This window comes from Podarcis melisellensis (genome assembly GCF_964234715.1).
Source record: "Podarcis melisellensis genome assembly, chromosome: 15".
In the NCBI taxonomy this organism is placed as follows: domain Eukaryota; kingdom Metazoa; phylum Chordata; class Lepidosauria; order Squamata; family Lacertidae; genus Podarcis; species Podarcis melisellensis.
Window position 1 is genome coordinate 41,711,920 of NC_138532.1, and position 18,261 is coordinate 41,730,180.

The 18,261-nt window shown below is 48.1% G+C and overlaps 1 protein-coding gene across 1 annotated transcript in view; it reads left to right on the plus strand.

Moving 5' to 3' along the window:
* The window catches only part of LHFPL7 (LHFPL tetraspan subfamily member 7), a 72,430-nt gene that overhangs the window by 18,587 nt on the left and 35,582 nt on the right, over nucleotides 1-18,261 (plus strand). The window contains exon 3 of the mRNA XM_081890663.1: nucleotides 550-688. Coding sequence (XP_081746789.1) covers nucleotides 550-688 — 139 coding nt within the window. The remainder of the gene's footprint in view (nucleotides 1-549; nucleotides 689-18,261) is intronic.

Consider the following 18,261-nt stretch of genomic DNA (forward strand, 5'->3'; position numbering starts at 1 on the left):
ATTATTAATTTTTGGACTTCCCATAGTCTGGACCTTGAAGCATATCTCCAAATCTCAATCCTGCTTCTCGTCGTTATTTCCATATTTCTACATCTCGATTTTAACACTCTAAACCTCTTTGTCTGAGTTGGGTGTCCAGCAAAATCTGGTGCTCTACAGAGCCCCCATTCCCATTGGAAGTGCATGTGGCTCCAGCTTGTTTGAATCCCCCAGAACTGTTGACTTTTTACCCACCGTACTTATGATGGCACACCGCTTAATTTCTTGGCTTGAAGCAGATAACCAGAGGTCAATGTATGCTAACTGAACAGTGGTGCATCAGAGAGCCTGTGTGGTGTAGAGGTTAGAGTGCGGGACTGGGATCCCAGAGACCAGGGTTCAAATCCCGCACTCAGCCAGAAACTCGCTGGGTGACTTTGGGCTCAGGCTCTCAGCCTAACCTACCTCGCAGGGTGGTTGTGAGGATAAAAAGAGGGAAGAGGAGAACTTGGAGGAAAGGGAAGTATAACTGTAACAATGAAAGTGTTTTTTTTTAATTCATATTTTCAGACGAGTGCTGTGCTCTGTTCGGGGGGCTGTGCTCTCCTAGCCTTCAGCTCCCTCCTGGCTGTCATTGTGATCTTCCTTCCCAGCGGGCCGTGCGAGAGGAGGGTCTGCACCCTGGCTGGCTACATTCAGACAGCTGCGGGTAAGTCTATAAACTGTCCTTTTTTGAAACTTGTATCTGCGAGTTTAACTGGATCAACTGTTTACAGCAGAGAAGGGGGACCTTTTATTTATTTTTTTATTTGTGTGTGTGTGTGTACGCGCGAGCGCACACATAGGGACGCGGGTGGCACTGTGGGTTAAACCACAGAGCCTAGGACTTGCTGATCAGAAGGTTGGCAGTTCGAATCCCCGCGACAGGATGAGCTCCCGTTGTCCCTGCTTCTGCCAACCTAGCAGTTCAACCTAGCAGTTCAAAAGCACATCAAAGTGCAAGTAGATAAATAGGTACCACTCCGGCGGGAAGGTCTACAGCGTGTGCTGCTCTGGTTTGCCAGAAGCGGCTTAGTCATGCTGGCCACATGACCCGGAAGCTGTACGCCTGCTCCCTCGGCCAATAAAGCGAGATGAGCGCTGCAACCCCAGAGTCGGCCACGACTGGACCTAATGGTCAGGGGCCCCTTTACCTTTACCTTTTACATACATACACAAACATTTTAATTTTTTTTTAACATATCATTTCCAACAATCATGTAACATAATTTCATATCTTATACAATGTTTTAGACTTCTGTCAACACCTCTGATGATTTTTTTGTTCTTTATCACTTATTCTGCATTTCTTAATTTCTCTATTATTCTTAATTATCATTAACTAATAACTCTCCTCATAGTCTTTCTTGCAATATTTCAAATAGTCCTCCTTACAAAACGTATTGAAGGCCTACTAGCATAATCTGTTCATTAGAATTACTTTTCAAACAGTTCGTAAATTTACTCCAGTCTTCTAAGAATTTCTGGTCGCGCAGGTTTTGAACCCTTCCTGTTAATTCATCTAATTCTGCATAGTCCATCAGTTTCACCCCCCATTCTTCTTTCGTTGGTAATTCTTCCGAGAAGGGGGACCTTTAGAATCCCAAGGGCCGTATTTCCTTCTGAGCAGCCTTCTGGGTGCCGCTGGTGGGCAGAGGCAGAAATGTGAATCTTGCCTTGCTGCAGTAGGCTAGTTTCTACACCCACATTCACAAACCCCTCTCTTCATCCTCCATCCAGGCATGATAAGAGATAAAAGGCACATTTCCAGCCAGGCAAAAACACTCAAGGGGAGGTGTGGCCTAGGAAGAATCCAGAGGGCCGGATAGAGAGGCTTGGAGGGCCAGAGGTTCTCCATCCCTGATTTAGCCATTTAATTTTCTAAAGAAGAATTTCAACTGTGTGGGTGTTGTTTAGTCGTGTCCGACTCTTCGTGACCCCCTGGACCAGAGCACGCCAGGCACTCCTGTCTTCCACTGCCTCTCGCAGTTTCGTCAGGCTCATGTTTGTAACTTCGAGAACACTGTCCCACCATCTCGTCCTCTGTTGTCCCCTTCTCCTTGCGCCCTCCATCTTTCCCAACATCAGGGTCTTTTCCAGGGAGTCTTCTCTTCTCATGAGGTGGCCAAAGTCTTGGAGCCTCAGCTTCAGGATCTGTCCTTCCAGTGAGCACTCAGGGCTGATTTCCTTCAGAATGGATACATTTGATCTTCTTGCAGTCCATGGGACTCTCAAGAGTCTCCTCCAGCACCATAATTCAAAAGCATCAATTCTTCGGCGTTCAGCCTTCTTGATGGTCCAGCTCTCACTTCCATACATCACTACTGGGAAAACCATGGCTTTAACTATACAGACCTTTGTTGGCAAGGTGATGTCTCTGCATTTTAAGATGCTGTCTAGGTTTGCCATCGCCTTTCTGCCTAGGAGCAGGCGTCTTTTAATTTCGTGACTGCTGTCTCCATCTGCAGTTATCATGGAGCCCAAAAAAGTAAAATCTCTCACTGCCTCCATTTCTTCCCCTTCTATTTGCCAGGAGGTGATGGGATCAGTGGCCATGATCTTTGTTTTTTTGATGTTGAGCTTCAGACCATATTTTGCGCTCTCCTCTTTCACCCTCAATAGAAGGTTATTTAATTCCTCCTCACTTTCTGCCATCAAGGTTGTGTCATCTGCATATCTGAGGTTGTTGATATTTCTTCCAGCAATCTTAATTCCGGCTTGGGATTCATCCAGCCCAGCCTTTCGCATGATGAATTCTGCATATAAGTTAAATAACCAGGAAGACAATATACAGCCTTGCCGTACTCCTTTCCCAATTTTGAACCAATCAGTTGTTCCATATCCAGTTCTAACTGTGTGGGTGTAGATAGGTACATATCTATAGAACAATATAAATCTTATATATTATGTCTATGTTATTATTCTATTTTTAAAAAAATGTTTCCTATTTCCTTGTTGCTTTTATCAATTTATATTCGCTGAATTTTTCCTTGAGCTTATTCCTTCTTTGCTACTGGGGTTTTTCTATACTTTTTTTTTAAAAAAATGTTTTGCTCCAGTGAACTAGAAACTTAGATGCGCCACCGCTGAGAATATGTGGACCTTCTCCATGGAACACATAGTGGACTAGAAACTTAAGTTTGCCTCGCCTTGTTTTACGGAGAACGTGAGCGCTCTCCACAGAACCCTGTGGAAGGGTGTACATTTGCTCCTGCGATTCTTTACCTGTTCTTCTTCCCATCTGCCCCCCGTGCCAGTAGATAGATAGCTAGATAAGCCACAATGACAATATTTATTTATTTTTGCAGCTTTTGCTGTTCAAGCGGAGACAGCGCCTGGGTTTCTTGATGAAGAAGACCAAAGCTAGCAGGTGGAGGGGAGGAGGGATGGGCGAGCGGCATGAGGTACCCAAGAGTATCCTTGTGACCTGAATCCCAATTGATTTCAGATTATTACCGTTGACTGGAAAAGGCACCGCGTTTCAAAGCACCATTAATCCACAGCGATCTGAAATTAAGAGGCATGGTGCTTCCTGAGCCATGGTTTGTGCGCTGAGGCCAGGAGGAAAAGGCAGGGACAAACGTCTTAAATGACCTCATTAGCTTGATTATACATGGAACAATAAATTCTCCTTTGTCAATAAAGCTTCCAGTTCTGTAGTCTGTTTACCTACAGCGTGGAATCTCTCAATTCCACCTCCCAGGGATCCTTTGTTTTATTTCGTTACTGGAGTCTCTTTCCTCCCTTTTAGACATGGGGGTACAATGGCAATGGGGTCTGTCAGGGGTGACGCTGCTTAGCTCCGGATTAAGGATGAGCAAATGTGTCACAGTTACCTCCACCGCTTCCCATTTTTTCCCCAATCTCCAATTCAGTTTTTCGCATTTCCACATCGGAAAGCCAGTGTGGCTGTCATGGTAAGAGTGTTGGACTAGGATGTGGGAGACAGGAAGACTCTCATGAAAATTATTTAGCATTTTAGGGTGAATTTCTCACAATTCACATTTTTCTATGCATTTTTTACTAATATACATACAGTGGTACCTCGGGTTACAGACATTTCAGCTTACCTATGCTTCAGGTTACAGACTCTGCTAACCCAGAAATAGTACCTTGGGTTAAGAACTTTGCTTCAGGATGAGAACAGAAATCATGCGGCGGCAGCAGGAGGCTCCATTAGCTAAAGTGGTGCTTCAGGTTAAGAACAGTTTCAGGTTAAGAACGGACCTCCGGAACGAATTAAGTACTTAACCTGAGGTACCACTGTATTTTTTCTGCAAGCAGTTTCCCCTAATATGCATGTGTGTGTGAGAGAGAGTTTCACTAAAGTATACATTTTGATGCACAGTTCCTCCTAATACATGCCTTTGGCTTGGTTGGGGTTGCAAAATTGTGACAAATGGTAGATTTCAAAGGATTGTTGGGTTACCTTTCTTGCGTTGTAATGGGAAACTGCCTAATCTGCCGGTTTCTGAACCAATCTGCAAACAAAATTAAATTTCTCTCCCATCCTTAAGCCTACTTCAGGTTGGTACCTTTGCACCAATGCCAGGAAAATGAAACTTGAACATTTCAGAGCTTGGATCTTGAAAATAAGCATTAAAAACAACAAGAACAACCAAGCCAGTTCCTCTCCAGAGGGCTTTTAAAATCCTTGCAACAGTTCCCCAACCTTTTTGTTTAATTTTTTTTTTAAGAAAAAGGATTACGTTTCCTCCTACCCATCCCCATTTGAGCAAAGATGATTTGGAGTAAAGATGTACAAAAATGTGCAAGGGCTGAAAGTAGCAAAGACCTCCACTTTGCCGGTTTTCTAGCAGTCTGCAAGAAGGATAAGAAATCACATTGAGCAGCTTTCAGCAGCTGGAGGGAGTGGGCGGCAGGAACCATTTCTCTGCTGTTTAAAAGAAAGAGCCCAAAAGCAAGCTGAATTTTAAATAAGGTGGTTTCCAGTAACATCATATGGGGTGTTTTGTTTTGTTTTTTGAGTGGGGAACGGATGTAGGTCTGTGACAGAGCCCTGCTTTGCAATTCCCAGCATATCCAGGCGGGGCTGAGAATATCACCTGCAGAGCAGCTGCCAGTCAGTGCAGACAGCACTGAGCTAGATAGACCCAATGGTCTGATTCAGTGCAGGGCACCAGCCTGAAATCCTGGAGGGCTGCTGCTTGTCGGTGTGGACAGTACTAAGCTACAGGAGAGAAAGATCTGACAAAGACAACTTCATCTACTCCTGAACCTTTGATTCAGAACCATGAGGCCTGGAATCGTGGTTTATTTTTAGGCGAGGAGCTTTAGATCAGTAGGAGAACACTTGCTTTTTTTGCAGATTCGATTGCTGGCATCTCCAGTTAGGACCGGGAATGTTCCCCACCTGAAATTCTGGAGAGCCATTGCCATTCAGTGCAAACTCTTCTGTGCTGGATTGACCCAATGGTCAGTAATAAGACAGCTCCCTATATTCTCCTGGTGCGTTTATACTGTCCAAAATGTTCTGATAATTTTTTCAGAAATTATCATTGGCGGCATTTTTTCATCTCCGCCAAGCTAAGCAGTTGGCTCCTTACCTCTCTCGCCCTGACTTAGCCACTGTGATCCACGCGACGGTCACCTCCAGACTGGATTATTGTAACTTGCTCTATGTGGGGCTGCCCTTGAGACTGACCCAGAAACTCCAGCGGGTGCAGAAAGCCCCGGCGAGATTCCTTACGGGGTCCTCGCTGCGAGATCACATTCACCCAGTGCTATATCAGCTGCACTGGCTCCCGGTGGAGTACAGGCCAGGGCACAACCTGACTCCCTCCTTTGGCAATCCTCAAAGAACTCTAGCCCAATGGTTGCTATTAATCTGACTTGAATTAATTTTATAATGAAATGATTTTAGAATGTTTTATCATTTTACTGTTGTTAGCCCCTCTGAGCCCGGCTTTGGCTGGGGAGGGCGGGATATAAATAAATTATTATTATTATTATTATTATTATTAGTCCACAACTTGTATTCAGAAGCATCGCGGCCTCTGACTACGGTAGCAGAGCACAGCCATCCTTGGCTAGTCGCCACCCATAGCCCTCTCCTCCTCAAAACAATTGCCTAATGCTCCTTTGAAGCCGTCCAAGTTGGTAGCCATCACTGCTTCCTGTGGGAGCGAGTTCCACAGTTTAACTATGTGCTTCCGTTCTGCCTCCGGGCGCTCCTTGCATCTTCCTCGGCCACCCACGGAGACGCCACATGGCATTCGCATATGGATTCCGCCCCCCTGTGCTAACTGGCTGTTGTCGCCAACGGCTTAATCCAATTCCAGGTCCAATAATCCTTCCCATGCTCCCCATCCCAAAATCTCAAGGGTTCCAGATGCATTTTCTTAAAAGAAAAGCAGCATTTTGCAGGGAGGGGGGTGCTGAGGGAAGGGGGGTGATTCTAGCATCTGTCACTGGGTGTCTAGCGCCTCCTCAAAAGCTTCGGGGCTCATCTGAGAGAGATTTACGGGGCCGCTATGGATCACCGGCAAGTTGATAAGGCTGTCGTGTGGGAGGACTGCCATGAGCTGTTTCTTATGAATAACAACAACAACAATAATAGTAGTAGTAGTTTCTAACACTTTCTAAATGGTATCTCCAAGGACAGAAGTGTTGTGGTTTATGCTTAAAAAGACACCCCAGAGTTAAAGGCTGTTTGAAAATTAACCTAACTTAGATGGAGTCAGAGCATTGATCCATTTACCTCTGTGTGGCCAACACAGACTGGCAGCAGGGTTTCAACCAGGGAGACTTTCCCCAGCCCTACCTGGAGATTCCACCAAAGATTGATCTTGAGACCTTCTGCATGCAAGGCAGATATCCTACGGTCCCCCTGCCATAGTGAACTGTGACTGATGCAGTAAAGAAGTAGGTTTTGTCTTGCAGTTGACAGGGCAATGTGCAAAAGTGGGTTCACTGTTTCCTCTCCCCTCCCTTGAGAAACTAAGGAGGACCGGTAACCCCACGCCTAGTGTTGGTGGATCACAGCTCTCATCGTCCCTCCCCATTGGTCATGCTGGGACTGTGGGTCCCTGCAACCTCTGGAAGGCTGTGAGTCCCCCACCACTGTTGTGGCCGAAGCCTGATCCACCCGGAAGAAGCACCCAGGTAGCAAGCTTTTATCAGCACCATGGAGAGTTCCATGTGAGCCGCTTGACCCAGCTATGACAACCAGAAGAGCCCAGCTGCTCATCAGGCCAAAGGGGACCAGTGTCCTGGCCTCCCAGTGGCCAACCACATGCCCCAGTGGGAAGCCCACAAGCGAGGAATGAAAGCAACAGCCCTTTTCCCCTCAAGGTGGCCAGCAACAGGCGTTCAGAGGCATGCTGCCTCCGTCACAGGTGGCAGAACATAAGAGTTGTTGTTTCTGGCAGCCATCTATAGTCTTACCCTCCGTGAACTGGTCTATATAAGACTGGTCTGGTGAAAGCCTGCGATTATCATTATTTGATCTGTTTGTGGGCAGGACTCCGTCTCCCTTCCCCCCTTGCCTCGTCTCCCTGAAAGGAGCGGGCATCTTGCCAACAGCTGCTCTGAAGCTCTGCCAGGTAAGCATTTATGCCTTCCAGGGGAGGACACTTGGCAGGTTGTGCGTCAATCCCTGCATCTTTACGGACCCATTGGAGAGCCAATTCAGATTCCCTCGTCTCTCTCTTTTTTTAAAAAAGCCCTTGCCTGTAAAAAGGACCTTCCTGAAAGCTGGCAGCTCTTTGGATTCAGGAACCTTTCCTGCGTAGCTTTTATTTTTAAGGCAAAGCCATGCCATGTCTCTCTGAGCCTCTGGTCCAAAGTGGCAGGAAAGGGTTTCTCGAACCCTGAAGCAACATTCCATCTCCATTCAAAATGTGGTCCTGTTGCATCCAAACATAAGACGAAAACTCAGCTTAGGAGCCGTCCTGCAAAAGTTGCATGTGAAGAGGTGTCCCAATTGTGCGGTGAACAACAAACCTCTTTCCAAAATGCTTGTTTTGCTGTCCTCCGAAGTAACACCTGTCTCTCAACTGCAGAGAAGCAGTCTCTGCCCAGGGGCCGTCATGTTGCAAGCCTCCGCAGGGATGTTGTGCATTTGCTTAATCCTCCCTGCTCATGTCTAGAAGAATATCTGGCTGGGGAGGTGTTTAATGTAAGCAGATTGCAGCCAGCCCTCTTACGTAGCTGCCACCCAGTCAACAGGATTACCGAGGTGAAAACTGTTCAATAGGAGGGCATGTGGCTTTCACCACCGTCTCCCTCGTTCTGACTTAATTGGATTTTTTTTTGGGGGGGGGGAGGAGAGACAGGATTGACAAGGGCACCCCTTATGGAAGGAAATCTCTTTCAGGGAAAGTATTCCCAGCTGTTTTGCAAGCCGGTTGGAATATCCAATTGGGACTCCCCACAAAGGTTAATTAAAAAAAGATTATACAACGCTAACCTTTTTTTAAAAGTAACCTAATTAAATTCCCTAAGTCTGGGTGGCTTTTGTTGTTCCCCCTGCGAAGTTCTTCAGGAACTGGTGGATACCCTGGCCAGCAGTTAGCAGGCTTAACCTGATTAAGGTGGAGCCTCAAGGCAGACGGGCTGATTGCTGACGCCAGGGGTCTGTGCCCCGTGGAACTGGGTGGGAAAGCAGACTGGCCCAGCTAATCTATTTAACCTCCTCCATCCCCAATATGGAGGGATTGGCTTGAGAGGGCCTTTCTGTGGCTGTGCAGCTGCTATACATACGCACCAAGTCGGACTATACCTCCCTTCTACCTCTGTGTGCTACCTGCTCTGACTGGCAGCAGCTCTTCAGGGTTTCGGACAGGAGTCTCTTTTCTTAGCTCTGCCTGGAGGAGCTGGGGACTGAACCCAGGACCTTCTGCATGCAGACTCTCTCCCTTCCATTCTCTTCTCTGAAATCCTGGAGAGTGGCTGCCAGTCAGTGTAGAGAATAGTAAGCTAGATGGGGCAAAGAGCACCCTGCCCTGTGCACCTGTCTCTTAGTCTGGCATTGATCTGTGCAAATGATGGGTGTTAGGGAGTGTGTAAATTAGAGTTGTTGCCATAAAATAAACCACCTTGCAAATCATTGATCATCCGGTGGGGCCTACAGCAAAGCGTTGCTCCTGATAAGGGTCCCAGTTTGTTTGCTTTGCCCTGCTCCAGTATACTCCATTCCGTTGCTCCTCTCACCTGGCTTTCCATCCCGCCCAACCTGTCGACATTAAGTGACCTCTGGGCATGCTGTGTATACTCAGTTGGGCTATTTTGGGGTTCTCTCCCCTACACTTCAGGTTTTCTGGGCGGGTTGGTACTTCTGCAAACCTCGGGACTCAGCAGATCCTGTTGATACCCTCCTCTTGCACACGGAGGACGTTGCTTTGGTGACATAAGCATTGGCACACACGCGCGCGCACACACACACACACACACCAATACATCAGAAATAGTGCACCTGAGAGAGGAGAGGGAGCTATGGCTGCATCCCCAACCCCGTATGATGGATGGTGCTGAGCCAGTAATTGACTATACTGTTGTTAAAGAGGCTGACAGCCCCATCCAAGTGGGACTAGAGGGGAGGGTGCTGTCCTGCCTGGTGTCAACTCTGAGTTATAGGAGGGAGAATCCTCTTAGGCTCAAGTGTGCAGCAGCTATAAACAATTCCCTATCAGAGATCAGAATTAAAGCTGCCAATTATTGCAATGCCTTTACACAAATTCCGGTTCACACGTCGAATACTGTGTACATTTATGGTCGCCTCAACTCGGAAAGGATATTGTAGAGCTGGGAAAAGCTTCAGCCCAAACGATCCAAGGCCTGGAATGACTCCCCTGTGATGGAAGGTTGCAGTGTTGGCAGCTTTCTTTTCTAGAGAAAAGGGGAATAAGCAGAAATCTGATAGAGGTGGTGTACAGAAGGATGCCTGTTGTGGGCAAAGTGAGCAGAGAAAAGCTTTTCTCCTGCACGATGCTGGAACTCACGAACATCCAATGAAGCTGAACATTGGAAGTTTCAGGACAGGCAAAAGAAAGGGCTTCTCCATGCAGCACATTGCTAAACCATGGAACTCACTGCCACAGGATGCAGAGATGGCCAACAACTTGGCTGGCTTTTGTTGTTTTTGTTTAGTCGTTTAGTCGTGTCTGCCTCTTCCTGGCCCCCTGGACCAGAGCACGCCAGGCCCTCCTGTCTTCCACTGCCTCCCGCAGTTTGGTCAAACTCATGCTGGTAGCTTTGAGAACACTGTCCCACCATCTCGTCCTCTCTCGTCCCCTTCTCCTTGTGCCCTCCATCTTTCCCAACATCAGGGTCTTTTCCAGGGAGTCTTCTCTTCTCATGAGGTGGCCAAAGTCTTGGAGCCTCAGCTTCAGGATCTGTCCTTCCAGTGAGCACTCAGGGCTGATTTCCTTCAGAATGGATCGGTTGGATCTTCTTGCAGTCCATGGGACTCTCAAGAGTCTCCTCCAGCACCATAATTCAAAAGCATTGGCTGGCTTTAAAAGAGGTTTACACCAGGGGTCAGCAACCTAAGGCCCATGGGCCACAAGCGGCCCATGGGGGGTCGTTTAACCAGCCCATGGACCCCCGCCGCCCACTTGCTTGGCTCCAGTGCACCGCGCTAAACTCTGCATTCTGGGAATCAGGAGTGGGGAGGGTTGCTCTTCCTCTCAGGACCTGCTTGTGGGCTCCCCATCTGGTTGGCCCCTGCGAGAATGGGATGCTGGACTAGAGGGGCATATCAGGCCTGATCCAGCAGAAAAAATTCTCAGGGGTGTCTAGCGTTTTGTGGACCAGTTGAAATCTGCTCTTGTGATTTGTTCCTGCCCCCTATCTCCCATCAAAGACTTTGCCAAATTTGAATCAAGGTGTGGTGAAAATGATTGCCGTTGCTCCATTAAGGAAATCTAGTCGGTGGTTGAGAATGTGTTGATTCATCCCTTTTAGGGTTTGGACTGGGCTGGGCAGAAGCGGGACCCTCCTCCTCTCAGAGGAATGGAATAATAATAATAATAATAATAATAATAATAATAATAATAATAATTTTCTTCTTTATATGCCTCTTACCCGACTGCGTTGCCCCAGCCACTCAGGGCGGCTTCCAGCAAAATATAAAAACACATTAAAACATCAAACATTAAAAGCTTCCCTATACAGGGCTGCCTTCAGATGTCTTCTCAATATTTAGATGGCAGTTTGTTTATTAATTTATATCAGAGTGGGGAACATTTTTAGCCTGGGGTGTCTCTCATACCCGCCACGGGCCAAATTTGCAAGGTGAGTGGAATTAAACCAGGCAGCTAATTAGACACACGAACCGGAGGTTTCCAACCCTGGTTTTTTTCCAAAAATATGCTACCTAGTACTAACAAAGGCTTGTAAGTCAATCCAACTCATTGTAAGCTCATCGGGGCAGGGCTTTATTTTTGCACTTAACCCTGTCCCATAAAACTAAGTGCATGTTGATAAACGTAAGCCGCGGCTCGACGGATTTGCATCTGTAACGGTGCCACTGTGGGGCTGCAACAGAGAGCCTGCATGCCAGGGGAGCCCGGGTGAAAGTGGCAGGTGTTGATCAGGGCTCCGTGGCGACAGGAAACACTGGGAGAGGTTTGGAGCAGGCGGAGGGAGCGGAGAGAGGAATTTAATGGGTGGGTGGAGAGTGGCCCATCTGTCACCCATGACAGCGCAAGGACTGAACCCGTGATTCATTTTTTGCCTTGATAAATATATTAATCAGAGAGGTAATTGAACCAGAATGGCTCTTGACGGGTGGCTTTCGGGAACCAACAGCGAGCCGGTGCGAAGTGTGGCTCAGGGGGTGGGGAGGGAGGGAGGGAGTTGCTGTGAGGCATCAGCCGCCACCTCCTGTCTCCCTATCACACCCCATAGCCTGCAGGGAGTGGGAGCATACCTCAATCCCCCCACCCCAATATATATTTTTTGGCTAATGTGTTAGGTGCTGTTCAGTTGTGCTTCGGCCCTTGACGTTTCTGCTGCGTACGATTTGAACAAACATGTGGCTGAGTAAGGATTTAGGAAAATGAGAAGCTGCCTTTATCTGGAGTTAAGCCTTTGGGGCATCTAGCTGGTGGTTATGTGCACTGACTGGCAGCAGCTCTCTAGGGTTTCAGATGGGGACACATTCTCAGTCCTACCAGCAGATGTTGGGGATTTAAGCTGGAGTGTTCTGTGTGCAACGCAGATGCTGTTCCACTGGGTTCTGATCCTTTCCTTCAAAATAAAGCAAGAGTCTAGTCCTCATAGCTCTGAATGAACAGGTGACTTTCATATCTGCCTTATTTACTGCCTAATATGCAGAGTTCAATTGGCTCACCTAGTTCAGTATTGCCTACACTGACTGGCAGCAGCTATCCAGGGTTTCAGGAGAGCTATGATTCTTTGACCTTGGAAGGTGGTGGTCTCTCCTTCATTGGAGTTTTCCAACGGAGCTTGGATGGCCAGCTGTCAGGGATTCTTTAGCTGTGATTCCTCCATTGTGGGGGGGTTGGGCTAGATGACCACTGGGGGGCCCTTTCCAACTCTACAGTTCTATAAGTCTATGAATCTTCCCCAGCTGTACCTGAAGACACTGCTAGATTGAACCTGGGACCTTCTACCTGCCAAGCAGGTGCTCTTCAGCAACAAAAACCAAGACTCCAGTCCTCATGGTTCTGAATCGAGGGTGGGTTAAAGAAGGGGGCTGCTTTTTCCTGAGTCAAACCAATACTCCATCGAGCTCATTCCTGTCTACAGCTCTGAGTGTAGACAAACCCTGGAGATTTGCTGCCAGTCAGTGTCAAGAATACAGAGCTGGATGGAGCAATTCCCCAATTCAGAATAAGGTAAAGGTAAAGGGACCCTTGACCATTAGGTCCAGTCGTGACCGACTGAGCTTGCGGCGCTCATCTCGTACAGCTTCCGGGTCATGTGGCCGGCATGATTAAGCCGCTTCTGGCGAACCAGAGCAGCGCACGGAAACGCCGTTTACCTTCCCGCCGGAGCGGTACCTATTTATCTACTTGCACTTTGACGTGCTTTCGAACTGCTAGGTGGGCAGGAGCAGGGACCGAGCAACGGGAGCTCACCCCGTTGCGGGGATTTGAACCGCTGACCTTCTGATCAGCAAGTCCTAGGCTCTGTGGTTTAACCCACAGTGCCACCCACGTTTCCAATAAGGCAGCTCCTAATTTCAGGGAGCAGATATCCCTTCCTGACCAAGCAAATTCCTGCTGTTGGGACTCCTTTTTTTTTTTTTTGTAGATGTTGGTGGTTTCAGAGCGATCCTCTCCCTGGAGTGAGCAAAGCTGTGCCAACCCTTCCAAGGGGCTGCTCTGGTGGAGGCCGTGGCCTTGACAGCATTTCCTCCCCATTGTCAGTAAAAATAGTCCTCTCCCAGCTTCCTGTTTATTCATCAACTCCTGTGGCAGGTCTGTTTTTATGCGGCTGCTGGGAAGTGATGCTGTTCCTTCTGGTCATTACAAAAGGACATCTCAAAACTCACGTTCAGCTGCCTCCTCTTGTCTCCTCCAAATAGCCATTCCTTACTCTCTCTCATCCCAGTGGTGGGCAGCCTGGGATTCAGTAGAATGAACCTCACACATGCGCTGAGACCCATACCTCTCTCCCTCCATTAATTCACGTGGGTTGTATTTAAGGCCCTGCCGGCAGTATATATTTAAAGGACTATGATGCCATTTTAAACAGTGGTTTCACAGTCAGTCCTGTTTGTGAGGGGGGGGGGTGTGTCTCCTAACAACTCAGAAGTGTGCATGCACACGAAAGCTAACACCAAGAACAAACGTAGTTGGTCTCTAAGGTGCTACTGGACATTTATTTTATTTTTATTTTTTTATATATTCTTTAAAAAACTGGAATTCTCAGGAGTCTTAGAGGGAAGGCACAGCTGCTCAAAGCTGTGATAGGGCTTGAAATATATAGAGCAGAAGGGGCCTAAGTTTTACTTCGAACAGACCCTAGTTACACCTAAGTCATGCAGGGATCTCAGCTAAAGCATCCATTACAGAGGGCCACTCAACCTCAGCTTAAAAACCTCCAAGGAAGGAGAGGCCACAACCTCCTGAGGGAGTCTGTTTCACTGCCAAACAGAACCTTCTTCCTGATGTTTAGTCAGAATCTCCTTCCTTCTCACTTGTAGCCACAGGTTCAAGTCCTACTCTCCAGAGCAGGAAGAAACAAATATGTCAATAAATTGCTCCCATCACGCCTGGTCAAGGCCATGAGGCTGACAGGATTTGGTGTCTAGCAACACCCACAGAGCCATAGGTTACCCATCGTAGATTTTGGGGAGGTGGGGGTTGCTGCGAAGAGGTTGAACAGAGGAGAGGAGTAGGGAAGGGGGGGGTGTCTTCCCAAACTGCCTTCTGCCTGAGGGAACGTTTCCTGGCCAAACACACCTCCAGATGTCTCTGCTGTATCCCTACAGCTCTCGCAAATGCTGCGGCTTCTGCCTTCCTCAGAGTGGGTGGCAGAGAAATATCTACTGCTCCCTTCTTTTTCTTGGGCATGGTGTGTGTGTGTGTGTGTGCCCGGTTCTTATGCCAGACTGCCTCCGTTCTGGGCTGCCTTCCAGAAATGCAAAGGGCTGCTAAAATTAGTTTTTGAAGGAAGATGGTGTGCTTGCATGTGAAACAGGGTGGTGGTGGGGTTTTGCCACATCTTAAAATCTAGACGCAGCTGCCTTTCTCTCCCCCCGCCCCCGCCATTAAAAAAATTATTAAATATTTTGCACATCAAAATAAGACGGGCGCTGCTTTTATTTCTTTTTGGCTCTTGGAAAGAATTGAATAAGCAACGTGGGCAGGTTTCCTGTTCGTGGCGTTGGCTGCCTTGCAACATCTGGGCAGCTGCAGACTCCCTGCCCTGGCTTTACAAGAACAGGCAAGGTCCAACAAGCCAGCCAGCTGTTTCCAAAATGGTTCAGGCGGACGGCTCTGGCAACCTCAGAAGCAAGCCTTTTCTTGCTTGGCCCTATAACTAAAAAGGTAAAGGGACCCCTGACCATTAGGTCCAGTCGTGACCGACTCTGGGGTTGCGGCGCTCATCTCGCTTTACTGGCCAAGGGAGCCAACATACAGCTTCCGGGTCATGTGGCCAGCATGACTAAGCCCCTTCTGGAGAACCAGAGCAGCGCACGGAAACGCCATTTACCTTCCCGCTGGAGCGGTACCTATTTATCTACTTGCACTTTGATGTGCTTTCAAACTGCTAGGTTGGCAGGAACAAGGACCGAGCAACGGGAGCTCACCCCGTCGCGGGGATTCGAACCACTGACCTTCTGATCGGCAAGTCCTAAGCTCTGTGGCTTAACCCACAGCGCCACCCGCGTCTGACGCCCTATAACCTGCATGTGAATAGACACTCTGTCCTCATTTGTGGCATTCTAGTTATAGGCCCTATAACTAGAATGTCACAAATGAGGATGGCGTGTCTATTCACATGCAGGTGGGCCACTGTGAGACCAGGATGCTTGGCTAAATGGGCCTCCCATGGCCTGATCCAGCAGCCAGGCTCTCCTGTGTTCTTATGAAACATTAGAATGCAAAAGATCCAATGAATGCGTCAGTCGATGGATGATGGTACCCAGTTCTTATCAGAGATATTGGACCGTCTTCTGTCTCTACCTCTGTATTTTGTTTTGCAGCCATTAATTCTGCCATTGATGCATATATTCTCATAGGATACCTGCCCATAATGTTCGGAGGTAATTTATTGCCTCCAATATCTGCCAGAAATACCGCTACCAGAGCAATCTCATATTTGCCTTACCCTTTTTTGGGGGGGGGGAGCTATTGTGCTATAATGGCTGCTGTATCCCATGCTTGCTCAGGTGCTGGGGTTGCGGGGACAACAACATAGAGAACCGCAAATGTAGCAACACACAAACAGTCCTTTGAAACAACACCAGTGCCCACCAATTGGGGATTGTGCCATTGACGTCGCTCGTAAGCCGCCCACTCACGGAAGGAACCAATGAACTTGCAATGACAACAGACACACACACCCCCCCCCCACATGGACTCTCATACCTAGGGGCAAAGGAGGCGTCTGTTTTACCCAGATTTATATGCAGATTTAGGCAGTTTGGACCCAACTGAGTTTTAAATCACTTTTTGTGTCAAGCACTCACATGTCCAAGTCACTTGTGTTGTTAGTGAGTCCGATTACGATTGGGTTGTAGCCAGCAAAATTTTACCCAGAGAGGACCTACTGAAATTGATGGGCCCAGGTTAGTTATGTCCATTATTTTCAAAGGGTCTACTCTGAGTAGGGCTACCATTGACGATAACCCATAATATGCTAAATTACATACATAATAGGTATAAAAGAGTCAAATGCTCTATTTCTGCAACGTGATTAATTTGTTCCGTCGCCCTCAAAATTTGCCACCACCTGCTCCTAAATACCCCCCCCCCCAAGTGCGCACTTCCACAGCTTCTGAACACGAAGGGGTTATTTTTTGCTTTGCCCTAAATACCCCGCCAATGGCCAGGCGCATGGCTTTCGAGTTCTTTGCAAAGGATTCTGGGTAGGCTGGCCGAATATCAAAGGCCTCTTTTGTCCAATATGGCTTTCGAAAGCTGGACCCATCATTCCCCCGGCTTTTTTTCTTGGCAGACGAGGAAGGGTTAAGCCTGGATCTCGCCCCCCCCCCCCGTGACCTTGGTGGAGCAGTCGGATTGCTTTGGGAAGCCAGTAAAACCGATAAACCCTGTTGCCTTCTGATAGGGATATAAAAAATATAATTACTTCAGCGGTGACTTATGATTCAATGAAAGCAGAGCCTTCCCCCCCTCTCTCTCGCTGCCCCCACCGCTCTGGTTTTCTTTTATTGAATTATGCAGTGGTATTCCTCAAAGACCGTTAGCAGATGGCCGACTCCGTCCAGGCGTTTAATAGGTTGAATTACTGCCCTTCGGAGAGAGTCTCCCTTCCAACCAAGGTGGATTAGAATGCCATTTCCACCACACACACACACACAGCCCACCCCCAGCGAGTTCTGTTCTTCTGGGTTGCCCTGCCGCATGTTTACAACAGCGAAGAGAGGGCGCTGCCGTCGCCGTGTTTTACGGAGAGAAAGGTTCACGGAGCGAATTCTACCGTGGCGTCGGACTGGATTGCTCTCTTTACAGCGGTGCTTTCACGAGGGCCCTGTGATCATGCGTGGCTGTTTTGCAACTCCTGCTTTGCAAGGAACGGGATGGAGGGGAGAGTTATGGGGGGAAAAGAACCCCACACGAGTGAAATATTCAGAATGGGGAGCACTCCGTTGTGTGTTCTGGATAATAGCAAACTCAGGTGGCAAGTGCCAGTGGGAACGGAGCCGAAATACAGTGGTACCTCGGGTTAAGAACTTAATTCGTTCCGGAGGTCTGTTCTTAACCTGAAACTGTTCTTAACCTGAAGCACCACTTTAGCTAATGGGGCCTCCTGCTGCTGCGCTGCCGGAGCACGATTTCTGTTCTCACCCTGAAGCACCTGAGGTAATCTTTCTGGGTTAGCAGAGTCTGTAACCTGAAGCATCTGTAATCTGAAGCGTCTGTAACCCGAGGTACCACTGTAGGACTCTCGAGGAACAGGAGGGAGGAATCGGCAGGTTCAGAGTAGCCCTGAGGGTTGGAGAAGTGTAACACTTAAAAAAATAAAAATAAATGAAAAGGGCAAGAAAAAACTGAAAATTCAGCATGCACAACAGCCACGGCCAACCCCCAGCATAACTCACTCCCTGACTAGTTGTGCGGCAGCTAGAGTAGTGACTGGGACTGGCCGCCGAGACCACATAACACCAGTCTTGAAAGACCTACGGTACAGTGGCTCCCAGTACGTTTCCGAGCACAGTTCAAAGTGTTGGTGCTGACCTTTAAAGCCCTAAACGGCCTCGGTCCAGTATACCTGAAGGAGCGTCTCCACCCCCATCATTCTGCCTGGACACTGAGGTCCAGTGCCAAGGGCCTTCTGTTCCCTCCCTGCGAGAAGTGAGGTTACAGGGAACCAGGCAGAGGGCCTTCTCGGTGGTGGCACCCACCTTGTGGAACGCCCTTCCACCAGATGTCAAAGAGAACAACAACTACCAGACTTTGAGAAGACATCTGAAGGCAGCCCTGTTTAGGGAAGCTTTTAATGATTGATTACTGTATTTTAATATTTTGTTGGAAGCCGCCCAGAGTGGCAGGGGAAGCCCAGCCAGATGGGCGGGGTATAAATAAATTATTATTATTATTAATTAGAGTTTGGATATGGTCC